Source organism: Sebastes fasciatus, chromosome 14 (genome assembly GCF_043250625.1).
Source record: "Sebastes fasciatus isolate fSebFas1 chromosome 14, fSebFas1.pri, whole genome shotgun sequence".
NCBI classification, from domain to species: domain Eukaryota; kingdom Metazoa; phylum Chordata; class Actinopteri; order Perciformes; family Sebastidae; genus Sebastes; species Sebastes fasciatus.
The window spans coordinates 14,815,084-14,828,836 of record NC_133808.1 but is presented as its reverse complement, the minus strand read 5'-3'; the positions used below and the strand labels follow the sequence as shown (position 1 = coordinate 14,828,836).

Below are 13,753 nucleotides of genomic sequence, written 5' to 3'. Positions count from 1 at the left end.
TAATAGAGAAGGTTCATATCATGAAGGTTTTAGTTGATTGTAAAGTTGCCACATGCTGCATATCACAAAATCTATCTAATTAACACACTGTAATATCGTTGAGACTGAGGGATGCCAGTTTCCATTCATTACTTGCTGGAAAATGAGATTCAGTCAGTGTAAATGTGATGGACTTAACTCCTTTTATGACTACTTTTCTTATTTATAAGGCATCTCACACTCTGACATTTTTACACTTTAGTGTCCCCCACAAAGCACCTTGTTTAAAGCTGCTATAAATTAGCTGTATTCTTTTGTATGATGTGGTCTGTCAGAAGTTGTTTTTCACCCTCCACTGGACACACTGTTCTCTCCCAGGACTCCCAGAGAGAAAAGCACTGGTCACTGATCCTTCTACCCTCTCTGCTCCTTTTCACCAGCTATCTATCTGCCTTTATGCTCTCCTCATTTGCATTTGCAAGGCTTGTCTTTCCCCAAGGTGCATTAATGAATCCGTAATGGCCAGGAAAACATTGTGGAGCGAGGTACATTTGTCATTTAATTAATCAGCAGAGTGCATCGCTTGTTTCTCTGTCACCAATTAACTTTACTCTGAAAGCACTTATTGATCTGGTGTAGTTGTTGTCCTCAATGCATGTTGAGAGACCTACTGCGGTTAATTCTAGCAATTTTATTAAAGGGGGGAATGTACACCTGGGGGGCGAGGGATGAATGCATTTAAGTGCAGTTAACATCAGAAAACAGCAGTGTGCTGTGCATCCAAAGGACACAGATTGAAAACAGCGTTTCTTAATTCGCAACTTGGCAAGCAGCGTTGGGGATTTGTTTTGAGAGGAATCTAGGGGTGTATTGCTGCTGCTCCGGGTTGCAAAGATTGGGGGAATTGAATTAGTCACCAGATGACAGAGAAGTCAAATAACTGATGGAAGTCTCACCTCTAATGAACAGCTAATATATATAATTGACTGCAGAGCCTTGGAGTCTGAGGCAGCCCTTTCTTTTCAGTGCGGGTTGGGGGGGGGGGGAATGAGAGGGAGGTATTTTGTCTAAAGAGTGAAGCATTTTTGTGGCCGGTGATACGAGCAAGCTTGTCTAAGAATAGAAGGCAATTGTTGATATTCTGTGAAGACTAGTCTGATAGCATTGTGTTCTCAAACCAGTCCTTTCATGTGAAAATGGGGGTCTGGTCAGCTGCAAAAACATATGGCTCTCCCTAACCCCCCCTCCAACCCTGCCCTTCACCCCCTGGCCCCGCCAATAAATGCCAGTATCACACCTCACAGTATAGAGGATGCACGCCGAGCTACCCGATGCCGCTCCGCCGAGGTCACCTTCCTGCTAAATGCATGGCGCCCAATTGTGCTAAATGTGATAAGCTCTAATGTGCTGTTGCCACAACGGCCGGAGCATGCTCAGTCAGCACAACCTACAGGTGGATCTGCTTCCTCTGCCAGATCTTGTTACGGCGAACGGGGCCGACAAGCAGCAGCTCGCCTGGAGGCTCCACTCCAGTGATTGAGACGACAGACCTCTTAATTCAACTCGGACATCCTTCAGGGGTCATTTAATACCCGATAGGAAAACCAAGACACACAACGCTTTCCATTTGAATGGAAATGAAACACCTTGGCTGCACGTCAAAAGACATTTTTGCCTACTGTTTCTTAATATTTTACAATCTAGTAATCGGACCACTACTTATTTTGGTCATGGTACAAGAGACAATTTTGTCCTCTTAACACATTTCGCAGCTGCAATTTAAAACTCTGCTTTTCATATCAGCTTTAATGCGATCACTTCTGTGAATACTGGAACGACACTCGGAGAATTTAGCACTTGCAGATGTTTTGCGAACACCCACGTGTCTTTTTTTCCCTTTTTATGTGGCTGAAATCGGAGGACAAATCAGAGGCTTTGTTTTAATTGTCGCAATTATGAATTAGTGTGAAATGGAAACAAGCATGGCGTTAGGAAAACCCATGGGTTCGTCCATCGGGTGTCAAGATTTATAGCCACTGTAGATTTATTGATGTAATAGTGTTTCCAAATACAGATTTATTGACATTTTACGCCCACATTTGGGGAACTTGTCACCCCAGTACAATAGACAGAGGGGAACACCCAACCATAAATATTAGCCTCGGACACTTTAAAATATTAAGAGCGAGCTGGGAGCTCCGTGCAATAATGTATTCTGAAAGCATCAGCCTTGTAGTGGATTATTTATGTTGGGGACCTCTGAAGCCAAAAACAAGGTGTGTCCACGAGGTCTTGTTATTACATTCAAAGCAATAAAAACACTTTTAATTCAGTCATTCATTAATGTGCTGCGCAGTAAAGCCTAAGCATCTTGCTTGAGAGATTTGTGTCTTAAGTGAGGGGAAGAAAAAACATTGGAAAGTAGTTTTTCCGTGTCCCCTTGTTTTTCGCCTTTGATATTAAATAACCCCGCGGTGGGAATCGAACCTCAGCCAGTGCTCGTCTCATGTGTGGAGTTTTTCATTAGCGAAGAAGCGGATGAATAGAGGCCTATGTAGCTCGGCCTCACCTCTCTGTAAATGCTTTTAAAAACCATGACAGTCCCGTCTGTAAATTCTCAGCCTACACCCTGAGCTACCTCATTTGACAAATAGCCTTCATTCCTAAGTGGGGACAACTTTACGCCAGTGTTGTTTTGAGATCTCTGAAACACCTTTTATGTTAACATTGGATGTGCGCGCTGGACACATTAGCTCACTTTCAGAGCCGCTGTCAAATAATTCAGTTGGAGTGAATAATTGATGCGCTGAACGGCCGCAGCCCTCACACCCACTCAAGTCGAAGCCTAAATCTTGAGGCCCTTTATTTTAGTGCTGCATATGTGCCCTTAAGGATCAGTTATTTTGGTGTTGCCTGAGGACCCCTGGGCTTGTCAAAGGACACGCAGAGACACCAGGCTGTCCCTTTGAAGTCCCGTCTCCCGTTATGGCCGGAAAGGTCTCATAGACCGGCAGTGTTTCTTTCAGTTTAATGCTGAAAAAAAACTATAGAACTCAAACACAATTCCTCACTGAGATCCATTTAATCCCAATCAGAAGGAAACAAAAGATTTCCATTTTCAAAAGGTGGAATGCTATCCTCCAAAGATAAAAGGCTTTTTTGTTCATGTTCGCCTCAGTTGTCTAGACAATACAACACGCCCCTGGCCACCTGCTCTGCCTTCTCAGCTGACAATAATGTATCTGTGTGATAAATCCCCTGTTTACACGACTCCACCGGTGTCGCTAACAAAGCAGCGAGTTCACCTTAGGCGCACATTCATACACCGCTGTCTGCGCCCATCACGCACCGGAGGAGGAGGAGGAGGAGGATATCTGGAAAGCATTCATTCACCGGAGTCCTTGACAGTCCTCAGCACTGCATAATGTTCCGACTGCAGAGGAATGCCATGGTGAGTCAGAGGGATGAAGTCCTGACCTATAATTATTCCCCTGTCGGTCCCTGACATGGTGGGGTCAGGCCTGGACAGCTGGGGCAACATCCTGCTGAGCTTCTCTCTGCTACAGGGATGCTGTCACACAGCAAAATTAGCTCCTCCGTGGATCTGGCCCTGTCGCCCGTTGATGGATGGGCGAAGAAAGGGTGTCAAAAACAGGATTGATGATTTAGAACATGGTCTAGAGTTGTGACAATCTGTGTAAATTATCCCGAGGCACCGGCCGCCAGTGTAAATGTCAAGGTTTTATTTACGGCGTGTCACCAACGGCGGGTTTTGGCTCGGTTGGATTGATCATTTTTTACAAGTTAGCGAGGACTTTAATCGCAATACAGTACTAGTGAGGAATAATTCATGTTTTAATCAATCAGCCGAGCAGAGTGAAGGTGCTTTTATTACACAGAAAAGGGCAGAAAACTTACTGACGCACTCCTCAGCCAAGTTAGCGCTCATTTCCGCTTCATTTGGTAACAAAATGAAATGACTAGTCTCCTTGGCGCTCATATATTTTTCATCCTTATCTGCAGTTTTTTTTGTTGAAGAGATTCTCCCAAGACACGGCTACACAATCATGGATTCCTTTGAAGCCATTTGACCATTATCCTTGACACTAAAAGCACAGCACTTACTGGTACTGGATGTCAAATTAAACCCTTTAATGATAAGTTCTCTCCTAAGGTCTCATGGGAAATTTCTTCTGGATTACATTGTGGGAAAAAGGCTTTGAACTTGACATTGAACTTAAGCAGACTTTTTGCCTGCAGACCCCGAAACTTTGGCTGTATCCCACTGCTACACTGAGCAGGGAACATCCAAAAGTGAAGCTCGGATTCAGGTCATTGACTAGAATGAATTTCATTAATGCAACTCTTAACTCCTCTGTTGAGAATATTAGATTTTTTTTTTTATCACCGGAGGTGTAGAAAACAGGTGTTGTTTGACCTGAGTGTCACATTTTCAGATACGCATCACATCCAAACATTTCCGTCTCTTTCATGTTGACCAACTGGTCATTTATTCCGTAGCGCTAGCCTTGCACTTGCCATCCAAGCACAATTATGTTTGCAGAGGATGACAGCATAATTCCTCGCCCTAATGGAATCCAGGAAATGACCACTTGCACAAGCCATTTACCCCCGCCGGCGCTCCGCTCGACAACTCCCCGTATTTACACATAGGGGATTTATAAATATGTCGCAGCGCTATTAGGACCAAATGTTTGCCTCGCCGACGTGCAGAAGGTGGCACTTCCACGGCAATTAGAGGAAATTGGCAGTATCTGCAGTCTGCACAGGAGTGCTGACATCAGTTCTCGCCTCGGTGACCTTGGGGACGTCTGTTGAGAGATCAAACGGGTTCCAAGGAAAAGCTGAGGTCGCCGTGCTCCGCTGAAACTGACCAGAGGGTCTGCCCTGGCCCTAGAGCCGGTGACCCCACTTTCCTGCTTAGGTTACATGCACTCAGCACGCAAAGCTGGCTCTTTGAAATGTGTCTACTGTTGGCAATGTTGTTTCTTGACTTAAAGCAGCAGTGGGTAGAATTGGAGCAATTTATAAAAAAAAAAGTATTTTCATAAAACGGTCACTATATCCTGACAGTAGTGCATGAGACAGGTAATCTGAAAGAAAATCCAAGTTCTTCTAGTGGCATCTGCAAGATTTCACAGACAGATGGAAAACAACCAATCAGAGCCGTCTCTGAGCAGCTGTCAATCACTCGCGAACTCCGATCAAATGGTAAAACTAGGCAGCGCTGATCAAATATGAATCAATATTCTGTTACTGTAATGCCTATTTCCTGCCTCAAATGTTTTCAGAAACATCTTGTAGTGTACTGTTTAGCTGTAAAATGAGAAAGTTTGTGACCTGGCAGCCATGTTGAAATCAGTTGAGGAAATACCGAGCACCGCCCACCAGCCGGAGCACACTCTTATTTTACAGCTAAACAGTATACTGCAAGATGTTTCTGAAAACATTTTATACGAGAAATAGGCATTACAGTAATATTGATTCATATTCAATCAGCGCTGCCTAGTTTGACTGTTTGATCGGAGTTCCCGAGTGATTGACAGCTGTGTCTGTTGAATGAACAGCCAATAGGAACGCTCTCTCTCTCAATGTGATTGGCCAAAGTCTCCCGTCACAGGCTTGATTTTTTTGTTTAAAGCCTGAAAACAGAGCCATGAGGAGGTGCAGAAGTCTAATTTTCTCTCAGAACACTTGAATTACAATATGCTGAAAGGTTATTATGGGATTTTTGCCCAATGATGCCAAAAACATTCTGCCTACTGCAGGTTTAAGGAACGTGGTATTAAGCTGTATTGTGATAGGAGATTTCTCTGATGACTGATGCTATTTTTCCTTCTCTTTTACAGAATAATGGATCTTTGGTTTGGTGCCAGAATCACAAGCAGTGCTCCAAGGTAGAATGGTTTCCCTTCTTTCACAAATGAGACACATGCCACATACAGCGCATGCCTCATTATCAGAGTATAATGCAACATAAAGTGTGCGAGTCACGACAGGACTAGTTTTGTCATGCCTGCAGAATCACCCCGAGAGCTGTTGACTATCACGAGGATTTTCTTTTCTTTACTTCTGCTTTCATTGATACTCAATTTGCCACGCAATTAAATACGATTTGAAAAGGTTAAAAATGTAGATTTATGAAAGCAAACCGTGATTGTTTTTCCCACTCGTGTCATTTGGAATTCCAGTCGGATGCATTACGCTACTACGCCCTCCCGCAGGGCTTGTTTGTGTTTCGTTGCCCTGTCCCAAAGAAGGTTGATACAAAGCCGGCGTTGACAGCTCCCCTGAAAAGATGGCGCTGACATAGTCTATCAGACTCTCCCGGAGCTGTTGACAGGGCCCTCGGAGATGTGCCGTATAGACTGAGAACACTATGGAGCTGGAATAAGGAGGATGATGTGCCGGCCAAGTAGAAATCTGAACAATGCTCTCTGTGGCTGTCAGAAGCTCTCATCTCCTCACACACAGACCGTGAAGCCAGGATTCAATGCTGCTTGCCCGTGAGGACTCAAAGTAGGACATATACATTGTCTAAATAAAATACAGGAAGTCTGTTATTGTTGGTGTACTTACAGAGGAATGCATGCTGAATCTGGGTGAATCACAGTATTACACGCAGTGATTGTGGTGATTAATTGGAAGATGCTGATTTTTTTTTCTTCTGCTTACTTAACACGGGCCTCACATTCGGTGTACGTATTAATCACAATCAGTGTCTTGTATCAACTGCCTCGCAAAATGACCCCTTTGCTGCGTTTGATTTCTAAATTCCGCTCTTTTGAATTTCAAATTGTTTCCTTGGCAATTTGCATTTTTCCTGGGATACAGCAGAGCCATTGTTCTTTGTGCTTCCTACTACATCTGCAAACGTATAGGTTACCTCCCTTTACCCAACTTAGCAGATGTGTACAACATTATCGTATCGCTGAATGTGTCCTAATCTAAGCGGATGGTGTTACTTCTAATTATTATGTTCTAATATTGAACTCCATCTTGAGGCAAAGCACCGTCAACTTTGTCCTTAAAACAAAACGTGTGATAAAGAATATGTCCTTTTCTATTATCTTTAACCTTCTGTGACAAGTTAATGTATAGGCAAGCCTCCTTCGTTTTCACCATAACGCTGTGAAACTTGTTTCTCTCCTTTCCACTGTGATGGCCAACATTGGCTCTTGGCACCCGTCGTTCCCCAGCCGTTCGGCAGAGTTTTATGTTTGAAAAAGGCTTTCGCTGGCTGTGAGTCCAGGCACAGCATACTGTTTTCATAATCAACCAGCTAACACGGCTGAAACTCTGCAAATGTCCCAAAAAACTCTTTTAATGGACTTCTCGTTCCCCTCGCTATAACAAGCATGTCAGTTAGCACTTCTTTATCCTACTGGTCGGCCGTAAATAAATGAGGCCGGATTTGATGTAAGCCCTTAAAAATAATGATATGCTTGTGTTACTGCTGCACAAATGTGGCGCTCCGCCGTTCCAAATCATTTCGAGGGCTCTCTGAATTTAATTAATTTAATTGTATCCTCGGTTTTAGGTTCAGCCGTTCAGGATGCAGGCCAGGGCACGGTGCTGGAAGTTTAATTTGCGGCCAGAAGTCAATATTTTGGTAGCGAACGCCACCGCACTTCACATCCACATCAATGGCTCGAGTGCACACTCAGCCGGCCTGTGTGTAGTGTGTCAAAACACAGAGCTATTGTGGCCACTTTAACAATTGTACCAAATGGGCCCATGCTGTACAGTGGTTCCCCGTGAATAGCTCTACAGCCGCTGATTAGCCTCTTCACTTCATGAACAAGCACACAGTCAAACAGAGAGACAAAGGCGGCGGCTCCCGGGGGAGTGCGTTAGGGCAGAAGGCCCGTCCGCCCAGAGTGCTCTCCGCCTGTGAGGGAAAATGCGCGGAAGGGCCGCCTAATAATTTAGACAAAGCTGCGGTGACCCCGTCCATCTGTCTGCGTTTTAGGAAATCAAAGCCTTCCATTTGTGAAGACAAAGTCATCCCGGTCATCTCGTATGCGGTGTCCAGAGCCGGCCCCGCTCTCAGCGTCCCCATTGTCATGGTAATTAACCTGCTTGCCCCCTCTCCAGAGCGGAGCGAGGTGGCATTTGGAGAGTCATTATCATGCCATAACGCCGGACCAGCAGACAAACTCCATTCAGCGGGGGAGACGCCAGCAGAACAGACAGCAGAGCGTTTTCTATGAGCTATTGTCATTTTGTCTCCCTACTGTTAGAGCTCCCCTCTTGAGAAGTTTGGACGTGTTCCCTGAAAGTTTTCAAAAACTCCCAGGGTGCTCTCTTTTTTTTTTTTCTGCTGGTGCAAAGAAAATAGATTTTGTGCGTGTGCATGGGGGTGCAGAAGCAGCCAAAAAGCTTTCCATAGTCAAGAGCATGGCTGATATTAGCGGGGTTTACTTTCCCCCCACGGGTGTGATCCAGGCTCCAAATCAAATGCTAGGATTGACTCAAGGCAGCTAAAGGCCGGTCTACAACAAAGCGGTGCGCTTCATTACTCAAACTTCTCTCAGGGAAGGAGGAGAAGAAAGGACATGTGCGTTAGGCCTGGATAAGTTGGCCTGTGGTGAGTCAGTGGAACGTGGCCATCGCTTCTAATTCCTGAGGAAGAAAAATGTGATATTTTTCTTGTAAACGCACCGAATATCCTGAACACTTTTTTTAAAAATCGGTGTACTCTTTCCTCCGTTGAGATTGATCTCTCAATGAATTAGATTGAGTGGTGATTACTGTGCTGAAGAGAATCTGTAATAAAACATCTTTTAGCAGCAGGGAGATGTTGACTCTGCCTTATATTTCTCCAAACCTGCCACATCCATGCTCTTTTTATTTATCATCTTTCCAGAGGGGGGGAAATGCTTTAGAAAGCATTATTGTCTGGTCGCCATTTGACGGCAATGAGTCGTGCACGTCTTTCATAGACATCTCACGTATCCCAGGTGGCTCTTTTGAGCAGCTCACACCCGAGCTGTGCATACCAGCGCAAGAATAAGAAGTGTTTACTCTTTTGGATTGCATGTGCCTTCGTCTTCACATGTCGGAAGCTTTGGAGCCTGAATAACAATCACTGGAATGCTACTATGTCTCATTCAAAAGTGTCCCTCTCCCCCCTCCTCCTTCTCCCAAAGCCCACATTTTCTCACGCCAAAATCAAACTTCCCATGAGTTGTTCTTTTTTTTTTCAGGGTCAGTCAAACCTCTAAAATTAACTCAGCCTCATTCTGCAGTTTATATGAATCTCAATTAAAAACAAAACTAACAGCGCATACTTTGGGGGACTTTCACTTGAAGCTTTCGCAAGTGTGTCGATGCCTTTTGTGTGGTCATCTTTTCTCCGGCGGTAGGTAGTATATTTTGAAAAAGATGTGATAAAGTGGCTGCTGGCTGGTCGGCAGGTTTACAGCTGGGCACGGCTGGGATTGTGAGGTGCTTAGAGAGACTTCAAAGCACCTTTTGGTCATGCTGAGGCCAGACGTTCGTCTCACCTCCTTGCGTTAGCCACATTACCAGCACCAACACCTCAAAGCGAGCTAGAACTCAATCTGTCAAGCGGGGCAGTGCGTCTGGATCGCCTGTCAGTGGAGCTTGATAAGCAGACCTTCAAAATCTGAGAGTCTGACTTGATTGATTTTCTAATTTCATATATATATGTGGAAGAATTCTGAGGTGGCGGAGATCATGTGAAGAGCCGTCGCTGTGCTTTCTCTGAATCCTTTTCTTCTCTGTGTTTTATCTAGTTTGAGGCAGTGTGAGTTTGTGTGTGTGTGGGTGGCGGAGGAGGAGTGTGAAGCAGGGCTGGTCAGTCCCAGCAGGAAGGACCTGATCTGGACATGGTTGTTAAGTTTCATTGGCTAAAGGGGGGGTCGCTTCATTGGCTGCTATCTGTGGAGCTCATTATTCACATGGTGGGTGGCAGAGAATGAAAACCCCCCACAGCAGAAAAACTAAAGACGTGGCTGCCACAGGAGAGGAGGCGAAGAAGAGGCAGTGGAACTGCTGTTTAGACTTCATCTAAAAAGCTGCTCTCTCTGCAATGCTGTCTGTTCAATATTGGAGTGATGAGCGCTCCAGGAAAATCCTCACTGTCTCGTGTTTTTATTGATCCCACGGAGCATTTTAAATAGTAGTCATTTATTTTCTGAGATGATCAACCCTTCACAGATTCACATGTTCTTCCTGTCAGAAGGGATTTCATTCCCTTTAAGGATTAATGTAATCAAAGCTGCTGTGAAATCCTCTTTTAGCAATAATGACCAGTCACACTGAGACAATCTGCTGTCATCCAAGTGTTTTTATTCTCTTTCTGAGGCTGAATATCATGAATTACAGCGTACCTTTCATGTTGACTTTGCTGTCTTTTCCCATCCCAACGCTCACGTGTTTAGAGGTGCTAAAGAAAGACTTTTATTTATGTTAATATATCGTTACAGAACTAATCGTGCCAACGGTCACATTGACGGAAGGGAAGATTAGGATGTAAGAATCTTAAAGCTGATGTGCTTAGCGGATGTGGGCTCATCAATTTATTCCAGCTCCACTCAAAGCTGCTGCTTCCCGCTGATAAATCCCACAGATTGCGTGTGACAGTTTCGGGACGATGGGAAACCAGAATGTGTGTCAAAAAACTCGACAGCTGTCTTAACCTTTGCCCCCGACTACTTCTAGATTTCCAGACCGTGTATCAGAAGATGAAGAAAAACCGCCTTCTTTTGTTTGTTTTCAACCAAAAAGTCGGCCCACTCAGTTTGCCCAGGTTTGCCCTCTCTTTTGTGCAGTCTTTGTTCTCAGCTTTTGAAATGCATATAAAAGAGAAATCAATCATCACACCGGGCAAATGGAATATCATATACTGTATAAGGCTGCACGTTATTTCTCAATGTGTGTGTGCGTTACGCTGGTGTGAGGAGCCGTTCTAGTGGAGGCTGGAGAGGGCAAGTAGGATTAGTGAATTTCAAGTGTTTCTGAGACTCAAATAAACAAGTGGAGATAGTGGCAGAATGTGACTGCAGCATGGGATTAGGGGCGGCTTTACTCCCCTCAATGGCGCGTCGTGTTTTACATGCTGTTGGCCTACATCGAGACAGAATCTCCAGGTCTCATCTCATTTGAGACAAGGAGGGGATTGAGATGACGGCTCCAGTGGCCACTGCAGGAACAAGCCGGCAAGGGGCTCTGACATCCTTTTTTTTTATCTTGTTTGCTATATCTCCTCAATCTGCAGTGACAGAAATGCATTTTTCATCTCCTGCGCAGTTCATTATCGTCGCTGTAAATCAAACGTATGGACAGTTTGAATAACCGGCGCTGAGGTTTTATCGTTTGATCGCATATTCAGCTACGCTCCTATGCATCTGTCAACGTTATTCAGCGTGATGGTGATGGTGTGGGAGTACATACAGTAAATCATGCGTAGGGAGGGTGCAGATCTGACGTGGGTTTTCGGAGGGGTTTTGCTTTCCCATGCCACGTCACAGAGCGAGGCCTCCTTTATCGCCAATCTGACCCCACATGATGGATACATCCTGTTGAGTCTGATTGTCATGAAATGCAAACTGAGCCCAGAGGCAGGTGATAACTGAGGCTCCGGTTACAGCCACTGTAAGTTTGACTCTTGTCACTGCAGAACAACATGAGATGGCAGAGGAGCTGTAAGAGAAGGAGCCCTTGCGGAGGAGGGTGTGTGTGTGTGTGCATGGGGTGGTGGGGTGTCTGGGTGAAACTTCAGAGTCATTAAGTATTAAGTGAACCGCTATTGCATTCCACAGCAGACAAAGCACAATTCTGGCTAAGCTGTGTGGGCTTTTTTTGCTCATAAATAAGGCAGGCACCTCTGATTGTGGGGTAAATGTATAATTCATGCACTGCCCCTCCTGCTCCTCCTCTTTTTGCTTCTCACTTTCTGCCGAGCTATTCCTTTTCAGCTCTTTGTTGTCTGCAACCCTCAACTGCATTTAAATTAATAATTAAAGTGATGCTCAAAGAATGTCTGTGACACCACCTGCTAGGTTACTCACCGTCTCTCCGAGCCTAGAAACAAAACAGAAAGTCTTGAACCGTGTACGTTTCAGTTCACCCCCACCGGAGCTGGAATACTACAGTGTTTTAGTTGGTTGTAAATATGAAGGAATTATGACGCTGGCAACGTTTGCAACGTAAGTCCCTCTCAGGGCCGTAAAACACTTGGAGATTTGGAAAATGTGTCATTACTTGTGTAAAAGTCTGTATCAATCTTGTATTACTTATAATTAAGAAATGTTGTCTGTGGGTTGTTGTTGCTGGCAGCCCTGTGTCTTACTCCAGTTTTAGATGATAATTCCTAACAGACATGGTCAAAACCACAATTTTTTTTTCTCAGGTGCTGCAGGATATATTAAAGCTGTAGTGCGTAGAATTGGAGCAAATATGATTTAAAAAAAAGTTATTTTTATAAAACGGTCACTATATTCTGACAGTAGTACATGAGACAGGTAATCTGGAAAACATCATGTTCCTCTGTGTCCTCCGGTGCTCCTAATGGCATCTCCAAGATTTCACAGACCAGAGGAAAACAACCAATCAGAGCCGAGCTGGAGCCTGCCGTCTCTGAACAGCTGTCAATCACTCGCGGACTCCGATCAAACGGTCAAACTAGGCAGCGCTGATTAAATATGAATCAATATTCTGTTACTGTAATGCTTATTTCTCACCTCAAACGTTTTCAGAAACATCTTGTAGTGTACCGTTTAGCTGTAAAATGAGAAAGTTTGATCAGCGCTGCCTATTTTGACCGCTTGATCAGAGTTCGCGAGTGATTTACAGCTGCCTCCGTTGAATGAACAGCCAATAAGAACGCTCTCTCTGAAATGACCTGTGATTGGACAGAGTCTCCCGTCACGGGCTAGATTTTCTAAAGCCTGAAAACAGAGCCATGAGGAGGTGCAGAAGTCTAGTTTTTTCTCAGAACACTTGAAGTACAATATGCCAAAAGGTTATTATGGGATTTTTGCCCAATGATGCCAAAAACATTCTGCCTTCTGCAGGTTTAACAGACAGCTTGTCCTTTCTCAGACCAGCTATGACAGAAGTGATGAGCAGATACAAGCTTCTACTGCACCTAATTTCCCTACAGTTTGGACACCTGCACCTTTGGGGAGACAGACAGACACCAATTTGCTCCACACACATCATAGATTACCTGGCACCCCACACAGGCATCATGTACCTCCAACACTCCAGCACTGGGAGCAGATGAAGCACATGCAGGAGCGCCAACATGCTGTAACTGTTGTCTCCTCCAGCTCTGAATACAGCACCGACACCGTGAGCCATGTGGGTTTCCTGTTAGTTTGCAGAGGCTTATGTAATTGCAGAATAGAAAACCCCACAGCAACTGCTGCAGTATAATTTTATCTGTGCACCCCCTGAATTATCACACCAAAACTTTGTATGAATATTTAAGATGCACTTTCATTGACACACACAGCTTTTTTCTGTTAGTTTAAGTTGCAAACGAAACATCAACATTGGCTGGGAACAATTCCAACAGCTCTAATGCAATTCTTAAATTAAATCGTGGCATTTAGATAAGCAACCTTCTGCTCATTGGGAAAATCTCATTTCATATTTATCAGCGCCCATGTGAGCTCGCTGCGTATAGAGTTGCACACTCACATCTCAAGTCAGCAAGCTGTTAATCTTATTGATCTACCTGATCCATCCCACTGTCTGCTCGACGAACTCGTGCTGATTT

At 44.6% G+C, this 13,753-nt stretch overlaps 1 protein-coding gene across 1 annotated transcript in view; it reads left to right on the top strand.

Annotated features, from left to right (window-relative positions):
• Positions 1-13,753, top strand: part of anos1 (anosmin 1) — a 44,223-nt gene that overhangs the window by 713 nt on the left and 29,757 nt on the right. The window contains 1 exon segment of the mRNA XM_074659129.1: positions 5,850-5,897. Coding sequence (XP_074515230.1) covers positions 5,850-5,897 — 48 coding nt within the window.